This window comes from Hemitrygon akajei, chromosome 27, assembly GCF_048418815.1.
Source record: "Hemitrygon akajei chromosome 27, sHemAka1.3, whole genome shotgun sequence".
In the NCBI taxonomy this organism is placed as follows: domain Eukaryota; kingdom Metazoa; phylum Chordata; class Chondrichthyes; order Myliobatiformes; family Dasyatidae; genus Hemitrygon; species Hemitrygon akajei.
Window position 1 is genome coordinate 35,298,173 of NC_133150.1, and position 22,204 is coordinate 35,320,376.

The following is a 22,204-nucleotide window of genomic DNA, read 5'->3' on the forward strand; positions in this document are numbered from 1 at the left end:
CTGCCTTTTTTCAGTCCACGTCGGCCCTTATTGTACTTAACCACAGGACTGAAGGCCTTTCTCTTGTATCGCTAATCACTGTCATCTGTATTTCATTTTCATTGCCTTACAATATCACAGGAATCCAACAACCTATTGCAATGCAGTTTTTTGACTCCATCAGTCAATGGATCCTTGTGACTGAAACTTGCTGTTGGCATGGGAAGCTAAAGATGCCTTTGTAGCATTCTTAATACCGCATTGGGAGTTCTCTGGTTTTGTGTAATCATTGTTGCTGAAAGTGGGCATGAATCTGTATTTGTTTTTGAAAAAGCTTCTGAGGCAAGTAATTTTTTCTTTTTCTAACATTGTTTTTCCTTTTTAGGAAATGGATGTCCTAGTTGTACCTTGCCACGAAGCCCAGGCAGAACGGGGCATATTAGATGAATATTTGAGACACTCCATGCCAATTCTTGTCTATGCTATCAGTGAGGACCGTTTGACAGACAGTGAAGAGAGAGAGCTGGAGTACTTGAAGAAGAAACATGCCCTACCTATTTTCTTCATCAAAGTGCCAAAACAGTTGACAGGCCACCACCCAGAATCTCACTCAGGACCAGACAAGGATTACCTATTGAAAAGTTCAAAGACTGAAAAAGAAAAGAGCTTGCTTTATCGTCAGCTCACAAAGTTGGAGTACTTAAGTCCCACAGGATGTGGAATATTTCTCACCAACAAAGTCCCAAGTGTGTTGGTAGAACACTTTGAGAAGTTAAGGCAACTTGGAGCCTTTGCAAAGCAGGTGGTGCAGATGTATCTGGTTGATGCAGCAACTGTGCTGAATGGTGTCCACTGCCGCTGCCTTGATATCTTCATCAACCAGGCCTTCGATATGCAGAGGGACTTGCAGATTACTCCCAAGCGATTGGAATACACGAGGGACAAGGAAAGTGAGTTGTACCAGTCTCTGATGAGCATTGCAAATAGGAAACAGGAGGAAATGAGAGATATGATTGTTGAGACGCTGAGCAGCATGAAGGAGGAACTTTTGGAAGAAGCGGCAAACTTGCAATTCAAAGGTGAGTTTAGCCTGTCAGTTTTTATTTTGGAATTAATATTTGTTTGAGACCATTTATTTTACTTTGTGCTCACATATTAAATGCTGGTCTGGGTTTCTGATCTGTAATTGTGATCTATTGGATGACATTGGAGGCTGCACAGTGTTGGGTTTGGTGCACAAATTTGTAATGCTGCCACTACTCTTGTACGTAACTGATTTTTCTATTTGACGCACTCTTACAAGTGGCGAGCATGCTCTATTTCTCAAGCATTGTATGAAGTTATTTGCTTTTAAAATTTTAAAATTTTTCATGCTTTCTTCCCCAGTTTAAAACCACTCGTATCTAGTTTGTGGGAATGAATTGATTAACAATTTATTTAAAGAATTATTTCATTTTATACATGGCCAGTTGATATAGAAAAAAATTGGATTCAATTGATCTGTGATTTCGAAGTAACTAAATTGGGAAGTGGGTTCTTTTATATTTCAGTTTTTTTAAAAAGAACCCACTAAATTTGTAATTGGCCTTTGTCACCTTCATGATCTTGTTTGCTTCTTTTAACTTGGAGTAGTAATGTGTTCTGTATTTTAACATAGCATCCTATTGGTCTTTGCTCTATACATTGTATCAAGCTGTTGCATATCACATTTTGAATGTTCAGTGGTAATTCCAATAAGAATTGGTGTTTAAATTGGAAAGGAGAGACTTGCCATGTTTGGGGAAGTAAGGTGCTTGTAACAAAGGCAATGATTTGGATATATATTTGAGTTCACTAAGGCCTGATAGATGAAATGATTCAGAACTCTTCAGATTAGGAACAAAGTACATGAAAATGAAACAAAAAGTGGGGATATGGGCAAATCAGGGATCAGGTCACAATTTAAGTTCAGGTTTCTTTCCTAGCCCAGTTTTAAAAACAAGCCATCCATCCATCTCACTGTGGTTCTTTCTGTCATATTCAACAGCCTGGGAATTTTTCTTCCCAATACCTGGAGGCTGTTGGATTTTGCAAGCATTTTCCTTGTTTCTGTTTGCAAATACTTTATTTGTTGCAGGTGATTTCATACAGAAGCTGTTGGTGTTGAACTCCTGGCACGCTTGTGCCGAATACAACTCACACTGAATCCACAATCTGTGGTTGTGTCTGTGTTGATTGGCTGTGTTTTCTGAGAGTAATTGCATTTAATATGTTTATTCAAGGAAATCTCGGTCTCCACCATCCAAACACCTCACACCTCTCCCAAGACAATGTAAATCATTATTGTGCAGTGATACTTTTGACTGGTTGGAAGCTGCAACGGGAATGAGCACCCTCTAGTGGTAACACAAACATGAACCTCTACAGATGCTGGAAATCCAAGCAACACACACAGTGCTGGAGGAACTCAGCAGGTCAGGCAGCATCAATGGAAAAGAGTAAACAGTTGACATTTCTCAGCCTGAAACGTTGACTATTTACTCTTTTCCATAGATGCTGCCTGGCCTCCTGAGTTCCTCCAGCATTTTGTGTGTCCCTTTGGTAAGCTTGGTTTGACACAACTGCTGCATGATGGAGGGAGACTGATCAGAGAACTTAATAAGACTGGATTGTAGCTTCAAAAACAAACAGGCTTCAGGGGAGTTGAGGAAGAGATCTAAGTTAATCTGGGCAATATGATTGGTGTAAGAGTTGGGTTTCATCATTTCTAGTTAAGCAGCAATCTATATGTGGTTTCACTGAGATTCCAGGAATTTCTACACTCAATAGAAGCATAACAACTAGAGATTATATTCCTCTGGTTTCTTATTTGAGCTAAATTGTGCCTGCAGTTCCCTTGGCTCTTGTACTGATGTGTAGAACCAAATTTTGCAAGTCTGTTAAGTTTAGAAACTCTACCAAGAGCATTAAATATTGCCCAAACTAATGATTAGTGATTTAAGGGTAAAGTCCTCAAAAAAATGGCAACTTTTAGATCTATGTCAAAGGGTAAATTGGTTCATTCATCCAAAAGAGAGGTTCAAGTTTATTATCCTCTGTATATGTATACAACCAAATGAAACAACATTTCATTGGACCACGGTGAGTCTTGATTTTTCCAGCTTGTTGACTCTGGCCTGCATGTGTGTACTGGGTCCTTATTCCCACCTTGTTGATGATGTTAGAATTGACCTGTCAATTGGTGGAATGTGTGCCTCTTGTGTCTAAAGTTGTAAAATTTATCTGATCTGTGAGTCCTGAATGAACTGCTTTTGATGCCCTATGGATCAGCCTCGATTTAATTCTCTTGGTCAATTATGGAAGTGGGCATCAGTTGCCACTGTGGTTGGCAGGACAAATGTAGGAAATGAGCTAAAGCATTGGAGTAATTTCAGTGTTTTTGACATGAAAGCAGGGAGTCCACTGCCTTCTAAGAATATTTATTAAAGTTGTATTTGTGTACAATAGAGCAGAGGACCAGTGGATGGGAATAATTTTGGAGTAAGTGTGAAACCAGTGCTTTTGTAATTACAAATGCTTTGTTTTTACATGTTTATCATATTTCCAAGTGTGCAAATGAAACCTTCAAAATAAATTAACATAGAAATTAGTGGATGAAAAATTAAGATTCATTTATCAGATAACATCTTGTGACTTCCTTTTAGTTCCTGAAGCTGGTAGATGTTTCAAAAGCTCATTGCCAGAAATCCGAATGATCAGAGGGGAACCTTTTATGGCATTAAGTTGTAAAATATAAAATGTACACAATTATGCACTTTTCCCCTACTTTGCTGTAAACTCGAATTCAATACAGAATGCATCTCAACTATATATACAATATACTACATAATACAACTACTATTTCGATATCCATAACAAGAGGCTCCAGAACCTGAGATCCAAGTCTCACCTGCCAAGCAGAGTGACTTCCCTGCTCAGGAAAGGTTTTCTCCCATAAGAGTCAGAAAGCTGCCATACCATAGTGATTAATTCTTTTGGCCTGAATGGACAATTTAAAATTTACTATGCTCTGGACGTCTGTATAGTAGTTGTGCTATATGGTATATTATGTATATAGTTGAGATGCATTCTATATTGAGTTGGAGTTTATAGCTAACCAGGGAGGAGAGATGTGTATTTAATATTTCAGTAATATTTGAGTAATCTTGTAAATGATTAAACATTCATTGTTTATGTAAGTCAGAATCAGGTTTATTATCACTGGCATGTGTCGTGAAACTTGTTAAATTAGCAGCAGCAGTTCAATGCAATACAGAATATAGAAGAAGAAAAAATTAAAATAAAATATAATGTGTGACGCGTAGCCAAGTGGTTAAGGCGTTGGATTAGCGATCTGAATGTCGTGAGTTCAAGCCCCAGCCGAGGCAGCCTGTTGTGTCCATGGGCAAGGCACTTAATCACACATTGCTGCAGTCCACCCAGCTGAAAATGGGTACTGGCAAAATGCTGGGGGTTAACCTCGTGATAGACTGGCGTCCTATCCGGGGGGGGGGGGGGGGGGGGGTAGTCTTGTACTCTCAGTCGCTTCATGCCATGGAAACCGGCATAAGCATTGGCCTGATGAACCTATAAGACTCAGGACAGACTTTAACTTTATAATAATAAATACTGTAAATCAGTTTACAGTATATATATATTTAATAGTTTAAAATTGTGCAAAAAATGGAAATGTATATTAAAAAAGTGAGGTATTGTTCACGGGTTCAATGTCCATTTAGGAAACTGATGACAGAAGAGAAGAAGCTGTTCCTGAATTGTTGAGTGTGTGCCTTCAGGCTTCTGTACCTCTACCTGATTGAGAAAAGGGCATACCCTGAGTGCGAGAGGTCCTTAATAATGGACACTGCCTTTCTGAGACACTGCTCCTTGAGGATAACCTGGGCACTTGGTAACCAGGATGGAGCCCACTAAATTCACAACCCTCTGCAGCTTCTTCCGGTTCTGTGCAGTAGCCCCCACCCCCATACCAGGCAGTGATTCAGCTTATCAGAATGTTCTCCACGGTACATCTATAGAAGTTTTTGAGTGGATTTGAAATACCAAATCTCTTCAAACTCCTAATGAAGTATAGTTGCCGCCTTGCCACCTTTTATAGCTGTATCGATATGTTGGGACCAGGTTAGATCCTCAGAGATCCTGACACCCAGGAACTTGTAACTGCTCGCTCTCTCCATTTCTGATCTCTCTGAGGATTGGTATGTGTTCCTTTGTCTTACCCTTTCTGAAGACCACAGTTTTCCTCCTAAATGCTGATTCCTCACCACTTTGGATCTAGCCAACAGCAAATTGAAATATGGCATTGAGACTGTTTAGCTTTGTCGTAAGCATAAAGCGAATAGAGCAGGGGGCCTAAGCTCACAGCCTTGTAGTGCACCTGTGCTTATGAAGATAGTGCAGGAGATGCTGCCAATCTGAACTGGCTGGGTAATCCAAGTAAGGATATCAAGGATCTAATTGCACAAAGAAGTATTCAGATTTTTATTGGCATTGAGTCCTTTTTGAAAGGGAGAGCAGAACAGTATTCCACCCGAAGTAAAGCAATGATCTATGCATTTCCTTGATTCAGAACATGTCAGAAAATATCAAGTTGACAATAGAAATGCTGAATTTTTAAAATTAGTCATGCACTGAAAAATAACTTGCTGTGTTCTACATTGATCCATGCAACATTTCTACTTGGTTCAGTAGGAGACTGGAGTTTTCACTCATACGAGTGATTAATGGCCGTGAACATGATGCATCCTCATTCAGTACTTGCTGTTCTTGAGCTAGGAGTAAAGTTCCCTTTGTTAGTCCAGTTTCCTACTGTAAAAGCAAAAACTTATTTAGTTGAAGAATTTTCATGTTTGAAAATCTTTTCTAGCCACTTTTATATGATGCAAGATGGGAGTTTCAGCTTTGTGTTTTATTTCAGAATTGACCCCATGTTGCCATTACTGTACATTGTATTTGGAAATTCTGAACTTCATTCAACGAAGATGATTTGAGTACATGTTGGTCTATTTGCTTCTTTCCGTCAACTTTCTCCCCACTGTTTTCTCCCATACTTCCCTCTTTCCAAGTCATTCTGATAGTCTGCCACTTCAGTAGTTTCAAGAATGTAATGTTCACTTTGTGTATTCCCTGCTGGAAGCTGCCATGATAACTGCTGTTTCTGTTCCAATTGTGATATCAAAGCACAGGGGCTTTCCTTGATTCTAACATTTATTTATTTCTAAGTTATTAGTTATGATCTGTACAATTTATTAAGCTTGGAAACTAAATTATCTGTTTCTGCATCACATTGTTAACTATGTTCTGTACACTTCACAGCCAAGGATAAATTGTGAAAGCTGCCACTAGAAAGAATCTAATTTCCCAGAAGCCAACAGGAACAGCATGTTGCCATGATAGTGGGGTGGGGAAAAGCCAAAAAAAGCAAGTAGTGGTACAGCAGTCAGCACAAAGAGGAAATACTTTGAACAGTAGTTCATTAAGTGGACAGATTACGTGCAACCTGGAGAAGTTGGATCAGCAGGATGAGTTTGGGGAGCAGTAGCACCACCTAGTGTTAGAAAGCACAGAATGCATTGACAGTTAAAAGGTCTAGTGTGCTCTGAAAAGATAATGTACAGATTATGGTGTAAATAAGCATTATAAACAGTAAGTTCTTAACTTTAACCCTACCTTCCCTCATTCTTCCCCCTCCCCCCCCCCCCTTACAAATGCTGGGAACTGGGATCAGCAGGATTTTCAGCGTGGTAGTTGGATTGCAAAATGGTATTTGGTCATTTATTGATAACTAAATACCCAGAACTAGTAATGATGTCACTTTATAAAAATCAATGGAGCAGGCAATGTACCACTAAAGCCTATTCTGCTAATACTTTAAAAAAAAATTCCTGTCACTAATCAAATGACCTTGCCATGACCAGTGTTGGGTGTGTCTGCATCCATGCCCCCCCCTCCCCCGCACTCCTTCTCTGCTACAGTTCTTGTGCAACACCCTTCCAGTTGTGCTCCACCCTTGCCATTCTCAACATCCTTTGTTCCTACCAGATTTACAAACTCATTCTCTACTCCATGTTGACAAGTACAGTACTGTGCAAAAGTCTTAGGCATATATATATATATATATATATATATAGATAATGTGCCTAAGATTTTTGCACAGTACTATATTTCTTCCAATTTCAATCCTGAATACAAATAACCAACCACAAACTTTGGTATTCAAATCATTAAAATTTCTCATTTCAGTTCTGAGTAAGTGACCCCAGCCTGTCTATATGAAATACTATTAATTAACTTCAATGTTATTATGTAGCAGTTTGAGTTGAGGTGAATTAATTATGTAGGAGAATAATCTCTGGTAGGAGTGTTAGTCACACTTAAACCAATTTAATAAGTTGGGCTCTTAATTTAGTATGTTAGCTTTAATTGATATTCAAATTTGCATTTAATTTGTAAAGTGGAACAGAATTCAGGGACTGGATAGCCTGTTGATTCTGAGAGACTTCCAGTGACAGTCCTGTAGCCTGAAATATTTTTACTCTATGCTGATTTAATCCAAATTTAGCAATCTCACTTCCACCCTCCCCCCACCTTCTTTATAGGGCCCCTGCCCCCTCCTCCTTTAGTCCTGACGAAGGGTCTCGACCCGAAACGTTGACTGCTTCTGTCAACGGATGCTGCCCGACCTGCTGAGTTCATCCAGCTTGTTTGTATGTCTTGATTTGACCACAGCATCTGCAGTGCACTTTGTGTTCACTAGATCCAGAGTTGCATGTATCCTGGTTATACCTCACTACATAAGGCTTCAAGATTTTATTGCCATATATTGTGTATTTTTATCTTCAAGTACCTTCATTACTTTATTTGAAGGTAGCTTATGGCACTGTCCTTCATCAGTCAGAGCATTTGAGGATAGAAGTTGGATTCAATACTGAGTGCCTTGCTTGTTGTGTAAGTCATTGATGAAATCAGATTTGGAATATGGTGTTCAGTTTTGGTCACCATCAAACAGGAAAGATGCCATTAAATTGGAGTTTGAGAGAATTTATACGGGTGCTGCTGGGACTTGAGGGACTGAGCTGTGGACACATGTTGAACAGTTAGGGACTATTTTCATTGGACCACAGGAAAATGTGGGGTGATCTGATAGAATGTATAAAATTACAAGTGGCATAAATAGTGAATGTGCATAGTGTTTTTTTAAACAGCATCAAGGGTTAGAGCAGGGGTTCCCAATCTTTTTTATGTCATGGGCCCTTACCTTTAACTGAGGGGTCCATGGGTGAAAACCCTGAACTCGAAGCTGTAGGCTTAAGGTGAGAGGGAAGAGACTTTAAGGCTTTAGCCAGAGAGTGATTAGTACTGGAGGAAGTGGTTGAGTTAGGTATGTTAACAACATTTAAAAGACCTGGACAGAGACATGGATAGGAAAGACTTTAGAGGGATATGGGCCAAATGCAAGCAAGTGGGAATCTTGAATGGCATAAATCAGTTGGGCCTAAAGACGTGTTTCTGTGATGTATGACTTTTGCCAACATTTATTGAATTTTGCCACTCTGCCTTACTTCCATTTTAATTAAAGTATAATTTAATTGTGACTCTTTTGCCTTGGTTAAATGTAGGTTCCCTAAATTCTTTTTGGTCTTGTAATGCTATTCTTAACATGAACTGAAATATTTAACTACGGTATTTATGTAATTTGAATTTTTGGAATGCTTTTTAGCATATTAAGCTTGTTTTCTCATTCTCTTTTGTTGCCCTCTCATTCCCCACCCTCGACTACAGACATAATCATCTCTGAGAATGGTGAGACTGTTGGCAATAAGGATATTAAATGCTGCATCAAACAGATTCAGGAGTTGATTATTACTCGGTTAAATCAGGCGGTTGCTAATAAGCTAATCAGCTCTGTTGACTACCTTCGAGAGAGTTTTGTTGGGACCCTTGAGCGCTGCCTGAAGAGCCTGGAAAAATCTAACCAGGATTCTGCAGTGAACAACATTGCCAGCAATCATCTGAAGCAGGTGTGTCAAAAGTGGGTAATGACAAAAGCTCATGGGCATGCAAGTATTTTCAGCACTTACTGTGGCACTTAGTGGCTTCGTGTATTTTGTTTTTGCTTTAGATGGTATTTTCCAGCGAGTATCATAACTAAATCTGTGTACTGACTTGAGGGGAGAGGAGAAAACACTGCACAGATATCAGTAATCCCAAATGCAGCACCATGAAGGCTGGTGGAGACATATTCATTTCAAGGAAAAAAAATGTATGATACTTATTCATAGAGCAATGCAGGAAAAAAAATGAAATAAGCTAGTTAGATGTATCCAAGAGCAGAAATAAGATTAATCCCCTTCTCTCCCATTCTATTGTCTTTGCACTTGTGTACCACCACTCATAACTGTGGCTGAAAGAACATTAAGTGCTACTTTATTAGGCAGTCAGTAATAAAGTAAATTGCTCTGACTACTATTCAGAATTTTGTTGGCTTAGGTTTTCTCACAAGCCAAAATAATGATGATGCTGTTGTCTGTTTTGCTTGTTGTTGCAACAGAACTGAAATGAGACAGACTTATTCTGTCCTCCATCTCAAGTTTCTGATCTGAAAGTTAATTTTTGAAGTCACCTAAGTAATTCAATCCTGTTGATAGTTAGCTGCCAGTGAGCCAACAGTATAAAGATAACAAACACGAGAAAATCTGCAGATACTGGAAATCCTAGGCAAGCACACAGAAAATGCTGGAGGAAATGCTCTCTCCAAACAGCTAACTCCACAAAATGTAAACTTCCTGTCCTCAACATAATACCAAATAGAAGAATTTGGAATATAGGGTAGGGGATGTAATTGGTGGAGGATTTTGCTATATGACATAGCATTTGTTTCCTGTGATCTGTACAGAAACCACACACAATGATGAGTATTGTTAATCTAATGGCGAAATAATCTTTATCTGTGCTGCAAGTTGTATTATGTTGTCATAATCTTGGCATTGCCCCGGTTTGTTAATTTTCTCTCTTAGAAGAATCTTCACGTCAGTTGTCTTTGTTATAACACTTGTAGCCATTTTGGTCTTTTCCCTGTACCATGACGATGTGATGGGAGGAAGTCTGCTGCAGTGCGAGATTATAATTAATCCTTATTAAGGAATGGGAACTTAAATTAGGGATGTTTGCCCATGGTATTTCAAGTCCTGTGATATAATAATCTCAGTGAGAATCTTGAAGATTGCCACATTAAGCAAACTGGAGACATCCTGGAACTTGTAAGATAATGTTAAGGAAGAAATTTATGTTGCGGAGCTTTTTTCTTCACTAGCAGTGAAGCTGTTTTACTCAGCCAGAGCATTCTCTTGTAATGTCAATGAAGTAACTCAAGTGCTTGAATAATGGGGGGCAAATACTAGCTATATTATTGCCTCCAAGGCTTGGTGTCTAGAGAAAACAACCCAAGATGTTCTAACTGTCAGAGCACGTACCATCTAATCCTGGTCACACCCTCTCTCAAATCTCCCAATTCCTTCCCCTCTGTAATGGGTTGCTAGAATTGAATAAATTACCTAGGTAAAGCCTAACCAGAGTTTTAAATAGCTGCAATATCCTGTATCTTGAATTCAGTGCCTTGACTAATAAAGGCAAGCATACCATACACCTTTATTGCTCTATCAACTTGTATGGCCATTTTCAGGGAGCAATAGATTTGAGCCCCCATGTCCCTCTGTACTTCAGTGCTGTTAAGGATCTTACTTTAAGGGAAGCTGAAACTATACTCTTTTTGAAAGTGCATTCCCCACTTCTTGGCCAGTGACCATGTGGCTCATCTGGTTCAAATAGTGCTGTTGAAAAACTCTATAGTCATGCACTTCAATTTTATCCTTCTATTACAAATTTTTGTTCGAAGTCCAAGGTGTATGTAATGCAATGCTTGGATTGTCTCTGAGCTAATGATAGATCTGTTGCCTAATCATAATAATCTATTAGTTTGTCTTCAGTTATGATGTGAGGAAGGTGAGCTTTGGGATCAGGAGGTTTAGTTCTTTGAAGATGTGCTGTACTTGAAACATTGTGTGTCACAATTTTCTTGCATTGAGAATTGTTGCTTAATGTTTTAGTTATTCAGGGGTGTGGTAAATAATGGTGTCTTTTCATAGATTTTAAATGCGGCATATCATGTTGAGGTGACTTTCCATTCAGGCTCAACGGTCTCGCGGCTGCTTTGGGAGCAGATCAAGCAGGTAAGTGTTACTTGCTGATCTATCTATTATGATAGAATAGATGATGTTAGAAGATATTCAGTCACCCCATTTCTATATGCTATCTGAATTATTTCATTCTTACCTTTTGATTTTCATCTATTTTACCTTTTCTCATTTCTCCTAAAAGCTTTTACATTAGGATCGTCAATCAAATTCTTGGTGTACTGCTGGATGGGCATTTTGTTTGATTGCTGCATAGTTTAATTTTGAGTAGTACCTTTTGTTAAGCCAGCAGTATTGTGGCTACTTTTAATTTCTTGCATCGATTAATGCATTAGGATATGGGCATGGATTGGGCTCCCGGCGGCAATGGAGGCAGAAATAATAGGGTCCTTTAAGAGACTCCTGGATAGGTACATGGAGCTTAGAAAAATAGAGGGCTATAAGGTAAGGACATGTTCGGCACAGCCTTGTAGGCTGAAGGGCTTGTATTGTGCTGTAGATTTTCTATGTTTCTATATGCATAGAGTCTCATCAGAGTAGCTGTGGAATTTTCATCTGAGTAATTAAATGTACAATAGAACATCACTGTGGTCACAATGTTACTGGATCGTGATTTATAACCCATGTGAAGTCTTTAGGGGAGGGAATTTGTTGACTATACTTGATCTGGTTTGAGTCTCCAGACCCACGATGTGCTAAGCTTTCCACCATTCTCTGAAAATGGCACAGCTAGCCACTCAGTTCAGGTTGAGAAACAACTACTGGCTTTATCAGCAACATTCACAAGGTGTCGTTGAGCAAATGGCCAAATTACTTATAAGGAATGCTCGTCAGTCTCTCTTCTGAAAGATGAGCATGTGTAATGGCTATGAGCTTTAGTTTTGTTGGGATGTTTCCACTGTATGCATTTGGCAAGGTCATTTTGGTCAAGGTCTCTATATTACCAGCTGAGGAAAGAGAATGATAGATCAAAATGTTCCATGTCTAGAAACTGGAGTGGATCACTTTGCAACAGTCAAACAGATTTGGAGAAAGTCAAATAAATTAATTTAAAATCGATGGAGATTGCCAGAGGTAATTTCATCTGGGCTGCTAGTTTATAAATGGTGCATAATGTTTTGCAATTTCATTTATTGTGCTCTTGTGCTCAATTAACCTATCAAGAACTGTGCAGATACCCTGACTCCTAGCGATATGAATTTCATAACCTTTATAGCATTGTTTGATTTCTGGTAGTTAGCATGTTGGACAATATATTTTCCTTGAGTTGTGATGCATTTAGTGTAGCAACAGGAGGAGGGCATTTTGTGTTTCCAAGAGGGAATTGTGTGTATGAATGATCAAGTAATTGCCTGTTCTGTTCCATGAGTGTGGATAGATCTATGAACCCAGGATGTTTGGGAGGCTTAGGAATCTTAAAACTGTCCAAGAAGAGTAGTATTTGCATAAGAATAGTGGTTTAAAGGAAACTAATGGAAGACTTGACATGAGCGACTTACTTTCTTCCTTTTTCCGCTTTGCAGATAATTCACAGGATGCCTTGGGTACATCCTCCAGCTGTAACCATTGAGTGGAAAAGGAAAATTGCCCAGGATGCTATTGAGAGCCTTTGTGCATCAAAACTTGCAAAAAGCATTTGTAGTCAGTTCCGCACCCGTCTCAATAGCTCACATGAAGCATTTGCTGCCTCTCTACGACAGGTTTGTTTACATTGAGTATTTGTATTGTGATGCTCCTGTCAGGTTTGCTTGAGAATGATTAAGCAACTGTATAATTAACAATGCCCAGAATATTCATCCACTTGGATTTGAATCACACCAAAGTTGTTATTAAAATGTGAATTAAAAAGTTATCAGTAACAGTAAATATGGAAAGCAGTTTGGTTCAGTTGTGTCCTTGAGTGAAGACAATATGCAGTATTTGTCTAGCCTGACTAACCTCCATTAATGTGGTTGATCTTAATTGTCTATTGAACTGCCCACAAAAAGGGCTGTGCCAATTAGGGAGAGATTACTTTGCGTGCTTGGGCTCTGCAAGCGCCTGTCAGAAATGAGCAGAAGGTTGCTGATAATTCTGACCTACCCCATGATTGGAATCTCCACTGACTACAGTGGTGAATCAGGCATTCTGAGCTCAGAAACTGGATTAAATTTGCATTCAATCCCTTGGTTTTGTGCCAGTGATTGCCAGTAGATGTGCTGTGACTCCATTTATTTGAAATAGGACAGTGATTTGGTGGGGGAGAATTTGTTTCTTTTATTATAGATAATTGCATGACTTGGCAGCATGCAAAGTTATGTATGGTTAGTGGAGTAAAATAGTGTATACGCTAAAATTCTGTGTAAGTAAAATGCTAGGTATATTCAAGGTCAGGCAAAGTTTTATACAAAGGAAGTTTCAGGCACCCCGAGGAAGTCTCACTGGCCATAGTTTAACTTTCTTTCCCCATGGACATAAGCATTTCACTTTGAGTTTGTGGTGGCAGTACAGGTAGCCCCCGCTTTTCGAACGTTCGATTTACGACAGCTCGCTGTTGCGAAAGACTTATATTAGTACCTGTTTTCGCTAACCAAAGAGGATTTTTGCTTTTACGAAAAAAAGATGCCCGTTTTATATGTGTGTTTACCCTGAGAAAGACTACAATGACCGTGAAGCCTTGTGCGGGCAGTTGTTTGCGTGTGCATGTATGTGCATATGCGTGTACACGCGTACGTATGTGTGTATGTGCCGATTTTTTTTCCCTCCAAATCGATTTTGGCTCGCTGCCTTCCCGAGTTTGATAAGTGAAACTACACCGTACCTACAATATTTCTACTTTATATATATTATATAGGGTGTAAATTTATCGTACCATTCCTGCTTTTACTATATGTTAGTGTTATTTTAGGTTTTATGTGTTATTTGCTTTGATTTGGTAGGTTATCTTTTTGGGTCTGGGAGCATTCAAAAATTTTTCCCATATAAATTAATGGTAATTGCTTCTTCACTTTACGACATTTTGGATTACAAACAATTTCATAGGAACGCTCTACCTTCGGATTGCGGGGGAAACCTGTACTTCTAAGCTTTTCTTAAAAAGAAATTGTTTCCCTTTTTGAACTCAGTTATATTAGCTATGCTCCAGTCTTGAGAATGGAAATAATTGAAAGGGCTGTGTTTCAAAAAAACACAGATGCAAATGATTCTTTTTGTTTCCATTCCATTGTTTCCATGTTTATGAGCTGTCCAGGAATGAACTTTGCTTCCCCAAAATCGCTGCATCTTTCAGCATAACCTATCGCATGTGGTATTTATTGAATTTTCTTTCAATGCATCATCCTCCGGCTGAATCTTCCAATGGTTTGTTTTCTCTGCTGTTGCATTACAGCTTGAAACAGGCCTTTCAGGAAAACTTGAAAGAACAGAGGATCTCTGGCTAAAGGTACGGAAAGACCATGCCCCACGCCTAGCTCGTCTTTCATTGGAAAGTCGTTCACTCCGCGATATGCTGCTGCATGGTAAGGTTGCTGTTTGAGTCTAGAATATTCATTTTTACTTGAATGGGTGCAGAATACTGCTTTGTGTACTTGCATTTGTGGGGTGGTGGTGTCAAATATTTTAGAGGTGTTTGAGGCTCATGAATAGGCAGAAATGGAAGGATATGGAACATGTACAGATAGAGATTATTTAGGTGTCATTAGATGAATTTAGTAGAGCATCATGAGCTGAAGGGCCTGTTACAATACTGTTCTATGTTCAAGCAAGCGGTCTCTCAACCCTTTAAGTTTGTGCATTGTTCTGAGAGATTTGCTGATTTATTCTTGAAGTAAGAAAACAAAGAATAATCTAAAGCTAATAAAAACACAAAATGCTGGCAGAACTCAGCAGGCCAGAAAGCATCTATGGGAGGAGGTAGTGACGACATTTCGGGCCAAAACCCCAAGGGTTTCGGCCCAAAATGTTGTCACTACCTCCTCCCATAGATGCTTTCTGGCCTGCTGAGTTCTGCCAGCATTTTGTGTTTTTATTTATTTCCAGCATCTGCAGATTCACTTTTGTGCCTTTGAGTAATCTAAAGCTACTTGTTTCTGTAACACAGGTAAACCTAAGCTGGGACATGAGCTGGGCCGTGGCCAGTATGGAGTAGTATACCTCTGTGATACTTGGGCTGGTCACTCTCCCTGTGCTCTAAAGTCTGTTGTACCTCCAGATGACAAGCACTGGAATGACCTTGCACTAGAATTTCACTACACAAGGTATGAAATGTGTAGAGATTGCTATCAATATTAAATTACTGAGTAATTACTAAAAGTCATAACTGTGTGAAAATTTTCATCTGGCTTTGGTGATCCACAAAAGCTTGGTTTCTTGTCCACTCTTGGTATTCTGCAGAGTGCCATTTTCCTCCTTTGAATAGAATGGAATTCTAATTTGCATTTAAAGTGTGAAATTTTGTGCTGGCCTGATGTGAGGTGAACTTTTCTTGGCTGTTCCACTTTGTCCTTTTGGAAATATTTTCATGACAGACAACTGATGAGTGATTACTTTAAATGGAATCAGTGGCGAGACCCTCACAAGAGGGAATGCTTGTTTTGGGCCTTGAACATTTTCAAGTTGATGCTGTTAGGCTGTAACTTTTTTTGCCCGTAGTTTTGTTGAATTGCTGGTAAAGTGCCCTAATCATGCTGCAACGTTCTTGTTCCAGGCCTGTGCCTAGCAGCTCAAAATTTGGCCATGAATTATCATCTGACCAGACTGAACAGGCTTGAAAGGCTAAATCCTTAACTTCTATGTTGGGGACAGGTCATGATAGAGACACACAGTCAGTTAGTAGTTGTGATAGAGCATGTGAGGTACACAGAATGAGCACAGGATGTCAATCTAAACATTTGGTTTGTTTTCAAAATGGAGAAATAAGTGAGTTTGGCAATCGCCATTCATTTGTTTGTTGCAGATGAAGAAAATGTGAGCTACTGTTTCCATTTTCAGAAGAAAGCTGTATTGATCATGAATTTTGAATTTCTTGTATTGATATTTCCATTTTATAGTTTTAGACATTTTTATTTTCCTCCATCTAACAGATCCTTACCTAGACACGAGCGACTCGTTGATCTTCATGGGTCAGTTATAGATTACAGTTATGGAGGTGGTTCCAGCATTGCTGTCCTGTTAATCATGGAGAGACTACACAGAGATCTCTATGCTGGGCTGAAGGTAAACATGAGAAATCAGACTCTTAATCCACCGAGGTTTTACCTTAATCTATAGAGGTCTTTCAGCTCCTTGTGGTTGCCCTGCCATTCATTTAAAATGTGACTGATTCATTTAATCACCTTTCTCCCACTTTTTTGATGTTATTATGCAAAAAAATAATTTTTGGCTCTTCCAGGTAACCCGTATCCATTCTAATCCTCAGAAGATTGCTAATCTTTGTTCATCTAGGGCTTCTGCTTGGGGACAACTAACTCTTGGAAACTCACTTGTCTACACATTTCTTTTTGAACTCTGTGACAATCCTGCCATATTCATTCAGGTCCTCTTGAGTCCTTGACCATGACCCAGTTCACCAATTTGAAGCAATCCCTTAAATTTCTTGATTTATTAAAGTTCAAGGTTCAAGGCTGTTTAATGTCGTTTGCAATACTCAAGTGTAAAGGAGAATGAAATAATTTCCAGATCTGATGCAGCACAAAAATAACAATATGAACATGGCAATAATAAAAACAAATATAAATACATAGCTTGTATGTCCATAAAGTGATACTAGGCTGTGCATAAGGTGACTGACAGGGAATAAAGTAATGGTGGAGGTGTTGATGATCCTTGCTGCTGGGGAAAAGTAACTGTTTTCGAATCTGGTGGTCCTGGTGTGGATACTGTGTAACCTCCTGCCTGATGGGGAATGGGACAGACAGTCCATAAGCTGGATGGGTGGGATTCTTCATGATGTTACTGGCGCTTTTCTGACACCTTTCTGTATTTATGTCCTTGTTGGCAGTTAGGTTAGTGCCAGTGATGTGCAGGGCAGTTTTGACTATCTGCTGTAGAATGTGAATGAATTGAACCCTTCCACCAGACATGTTGATTTCCATGTGCACCAAGCCTGTCCTATAATTTACTTCCATTAACATGTACTTCTGTTGCATTCTGTCATGTTTTTTGAGCTGCTTAAATGTCAATCTATTATTCACCTTCACACCTATTGTAGCAATTTCAATTTTATAATCACACTGGTGTTTTTAAAAAAACACTCCCAAATTCATTCGACATGTCAGTAAATTCATTACTCTAATTACAGTGTCTTCTCAAGAGAAGCATCAGGATCAGATTTATTATCACTGGCATGTGGCGTGAAATTTGTTAACTTAGCAATAGTTCAATGCAATACATAATATAGAAGGAAAAAAAAATCAATTACAGTATACGTATATTGAATAGATTAAAAACTGCGCAAAACAGAAATAGTATATATTAAAAAAAAGTGAGGTAGTGTTCAAGGGTTCAATGTCCATTTAGGAATCAGATGGCAAAGGGGAAGAAGCTGTTCCTGAATCGCTTCATGTGTGCCTTCAGGCATCTGTACTTCCTACCTGATGGTAACAGTGAGGAAAAAGGTCATGCCCTGGGTGTCAGTGGTCCTTAATAATGGACAACACTTGACAACATTTGAGACAACAGTTCTTGAAGATGTCCTGGGTACTTTGTAGGGTAGTACCCAAGATGGAGCTGACTAAATTTATGACCCTCTACAGTTTCTTTCTGTCCTGTGCAGTAGCCACCCCCCCCCCCCCCAAATACCAGACAGTGATGTAGCCTGTCAGAATGCTCTCCACAGTACATTTATAGAAGCTTTAGGGTGTTTTTGTTGACAATATCAAATCTCTTCAAACTCCTAATGAAGTATAGTCGCTATCTTGCATCGATATGTCGGGACCAGGTTAGGTTCTCAGAGATCTTGACACCCAGGAGCTTGAAACTGTTCACTTTCTCCTCTTCTGATCCCTCCGAGGATTGGTATGTGTTCCTTCGTCTTGCCCTTCCTGAAGTCCGTAATCAGCTCTTTTGTCTTACTGACGTTGATGCTGTGAAACCACGCCACTAGTTGGTACATCTGGCTCCTGTATGCCCTCATCTCCATCTTGAGATTCTACCAATGGTTGTATCATCACCAAATTTATAGATCGTGTTTGAGCTATGCCTAACCACACAGTCATGGGTATAGAGAGAGTAGAGCAGTGGGCTAAGCACACACCCCTGAGGTGCACCAGTATTGATCATCAGTGAGGAGGAGATATTATCACCAATCTGCACAGATTGTTGTTTTCTGGTTAGGAAGTTGGATCCATTTGCAGAGGGAGGTACAGAGGCCCAGGTTTTGTAACTTCTCAATCATAATTGTGGGAATGATGGTATTAAATGCTGAGCTATAGTTGATGAACATGGTTGTTTGTATTGTCAAGGTGGTCTAAGGCTGTGTGAAGAGCCATTGAGATTACGTCTGCTATTGACCTATTGTGGCAATAGGCAAATTGCAGTGGGTCCAGGTCCTTGCTGAAACAGGAGTTCCATCTAGTCATGACCAACCTCTCAAAGCATTTCATCACTGTAGATGTGTGTGCTACTGGATGACGATTGTTAAGGCAGCTCACATTATTTAGGCACTGGTACAATTGTTGCCTTTTTGAAGCAAGTGGCAACTCCTGCCCGTAACAATGAAAGTATCCTTGAATGCTTTCATGAAGTATCATGTTGTCTACTCCATTAAACTGTCTTGTACTGGGTCACTCAAAAATGGCTCCAGCTTGCTGAACTGTTTTTACTTGATACCAGTTTTTGATATAATTCTGGTAAAAAGACTTTCTCCCCTTGGATATATAATCAGGTGATTTTTGGCTGTAATCTTTTACTTAACCCAATTTTAAGATAAAATAGAATAAATGGAGTAACCCAGTGATTTTTTTTTTTCCCCTTTTACATTTTAGAATATTGCACTGAAGTGAGCATCCAGCTGGCTATTAGTCAACTTCAAAAATGTGCAAAGACTTTTTAGGTGGAAATTAGGAAAGTTCTTGAGGACTTTACCAGTTCTCTCAGGAAATGAATTTGCAATCTAGAGTATGTGGCTTAGTTCCAGAAGTACTGTGATTCAGATTTACTACATGTTATGGTGTTTTGAATGTTCAATGTGGAACATAGATGTGAAGGCTTGTACTTGGTTTTTTTTTAAGTGATTCAGACTTCAGAATTGTTCTGTGTCCTTCTGAAAGAAATGTATTTTTTGGCTTGTCAAGTGTTATTATTTTCCAGAACTGGGTGGTAAATTTTAAAGCCAGATTATAATGTTTGCAAACACGATGCTAAAAATTTCTGATTTCTGGTTTTTCTAGGCTGGTCTCAAGCTGGAAGTACGTTTACAGATTTCCCTTGATGTCGTGGAAGGTATCAGGTTTCTCCACCGACAAGGCCTTGTGCATCGAGATGTCAAATTGAAAAATGTCTTGGTAAGATCTGAAAGTTCTCATTTAATTTCTCCGACGCCATAGTGTGATGTAATACTTCTATTGAGATAGATTTGCTGTCAAAAACTAATTGTTGGGCATTATCATTTACAGTTTGCTGAAAAAAGACTTTGCTTGGATTATTCTTTACAGCATTTGTTTCCTGTGGTATTCAAAATTACAGACTGTACCTAGGTTACAAACACCTAATTTATGGGCAACCCTACGTACAAGTGAGCTCACATTAACTAAATTCAGAAGTCTGATGTATGTGCATGTATTTGTTCCTTTATATGGGAGAACTAGTTTCATTTTTCGATTTTTATTTTTAGCAATTGTTCTCAACAGTCTGTGTTTAGATACCATTCATTACAATACAGGGTAGGTATGGTAACCATAATAGTGATTTTTCTTTTGTCTATTTGGGACATCCGTGCAAATGGAACCCATTTGTTACCCAGGGACATCCCATATCTTTTGGAACAGGACTAATAGTCCTTCATGAATTGATTCCAGGTCTGCTTGAGTAGCATTGTGGCAAAGAATGCAGACAAGATACTGTACCTTTTGTGGTAAATGCAAGGAAAGATGGAGTGAAAACGCCATGTTCAAGTTTTTTATCCAATTCCTTTCTGAAAGTCTCAATGTAATCTATGTTGGAATAGAAAACCTTGTCTTATCCTGGCTTCAGGTATGACTTGGGCCTTTTTCTTATTTTAACTTGTATTTACGGAAAACTTTTCCTCATATTTTTGTGACTTAATCTGATCTGGTGTTTAATTTTGCCTCGCTTTGGAATACAATGAATGTAGATGTTTGTGTTGTCTCCAAGAATGAGCTCATTTTGGGCCAAAGAAATCCGTAACACCAAATTGGTAACCCCTCATTTGCTGCATGTGTGAAAATGGACAAATTCTATGAAAGAAGAAGTAATTTTGATCTCATACCATGTAGAATCTTTTTTTAAGCTGCCAATGTGTTCAGGAGTCAAATTAAGTGAAAAGTGATCTCACTGTTGATTCCAAATATTGATATGTTGAAACTGAATGTTCAGATATTAACTAGTCTACCTCATTGCTTGCAGAAGAAGAACAAAATTGCTAATATTTCTTTGTAATCTTGGACAGTGATCTTTCTGTTTCAGTTAAATTTGGAATTGCTATTGATCCATTGTTCTGTTCCTGGTGTGCCTTTGTTTTAGATAGTAAGATGCAATAAAGCAAAGCAGTAAAGTTGAAAGGGAATGATGCAAATCCATCTGACAGAATGACAATCTTTCATGTGTACTTGGATTTTGGACGTGTCAAAACAGTGTTTAAAAAAAGAACATCTTGTTGTTTTCTCTCTAAGCACTTCACTTGATTCTCTTGACAAAAAAATGAGGGAGCTAAGCTTTGACATCAGATTTATAATGAGGCAGGAGACGAAGAACCAACACGGCTTTCTTTCATATAGAATCTGTACAAAGTGTACAATCCCCAGATTGAGAAGTATTTGTGAGATACAAATAGTGCAGATAATGGACTGACTAATGCAATGCTGTCAACGATTGCATTTTCATTGTAGAATTTAAGACATTAAGCAAATTCCTCATCCTTTTTCCAAACCATTATTGGACTTTTCAGAATGTACAAAAATGGTTAGCTGTTCTCCTAGAATAAATCCTGTACTTTAAGATATGCTTTAGATCTCGAATCATCAGAGCTTTAGATTTTTCTTATTGAATATTGTCTGAAATACCTGTCGTATTAGAATGCAAAGCCTTCAAGCACTCTGGTGAAGATTGTAACAAATGCTATTGGGGATAGGCACACCCTTGTGTAACACCTTGGTTGCAGGTAATGCATCGCAGCTGCAGATATCTGGGTCTGTATGTTGTCAAGAAAGATTGGTTAGTTTGTTTATATACAATGTATGTGGGTTAGTTAAAATATCCTGCAATGCTTACAACTTTGCTCATGCTCTACTGGCCACTTTATTTGCATCATTTGTGCAAGACTATCTTTGACCATCTCTTGGCAGAACTCCAGCAACCTGAGAAATAAAATACTAAGTTGTACTGCAGGCAATATCACTAGGCTTGATAAAGAGCACTCAGCATATGTTGGTGGTAGAAGTATATCACCTGCAAGAAAAAATATTGACAAGATGGTGTGGGTGGATGGTAGCAGAGGATATTAAAATGCTGTTACTACGTACAGGTTGTATTCAATTCAACTATTCTTTACCGGTGGAGCAGATGAAGAAGCTTTCTAGTTATCAAAACACTCTTAATTCCTATTACAGGTAGACTTGGCTCCTTAACAATAACTAGTTCATAAAAAAAATTCTGCTTGTCTGGCAGGATGAGAATCAAGTGTCTGACAAATTCACCAGACATGTATATTTTAGTTAGCGTAGTGGCACAAGGAACTCAGCACTGCATCATTCTTGGTTTGCTAGCCTCAGAATGAAGGCCATAGTGAGCGAGTTCAGTGCTCGGCTTGTTCTGCTGCCATCACAGCAAAGAGCATCAGCTTG

General features: G+C 38.9%; 1 protein-coding gene across 2 annotated transcripts in view; it reads left to right on the forward strand.

Moving 5' to 3' along the window:
- Positions 1–22,204, forward strand: part of dstyk (dual serine/threonine and tyrosine protein kinase) — a 71,528-nt gene that overhangs the window by 39,826 nt on the left and 9,498 nt on the right. For both annotated transcript variants that reach the window (XM_073030626.1, XM_073030627.1), the window contains exons 3-10: positions 365–1,058; positions 8,797–9,035; positions 11,160–11,243; positions 12,731–12,907; positions 14,575–14,704; positions 15,286–15,442; positions 16,268–16,400; positions 19,574–19,687. In XM_073030626.1, the coding sequence (XP_072886727.1) occupies positions 365–1,058; positions 8,797–9,035; positions 11,160–11,243; positions 12,731–12,907; positions 14,575–14,704; positions 15,286–15,442; positions 16,268–16,400; positions 19,574–19,687 (1,728 nt within the window). The remainder of the gene's footprint in view (positions 1–364; positions 1,059–8,796; positions 9,036–11,159; positions 11,244–12,730; positions 12,908–14,574; positions 14,705–15,285; positions 15,443–16,267; positions 16,401–19,573; positions 19,688–22,204) is intronic.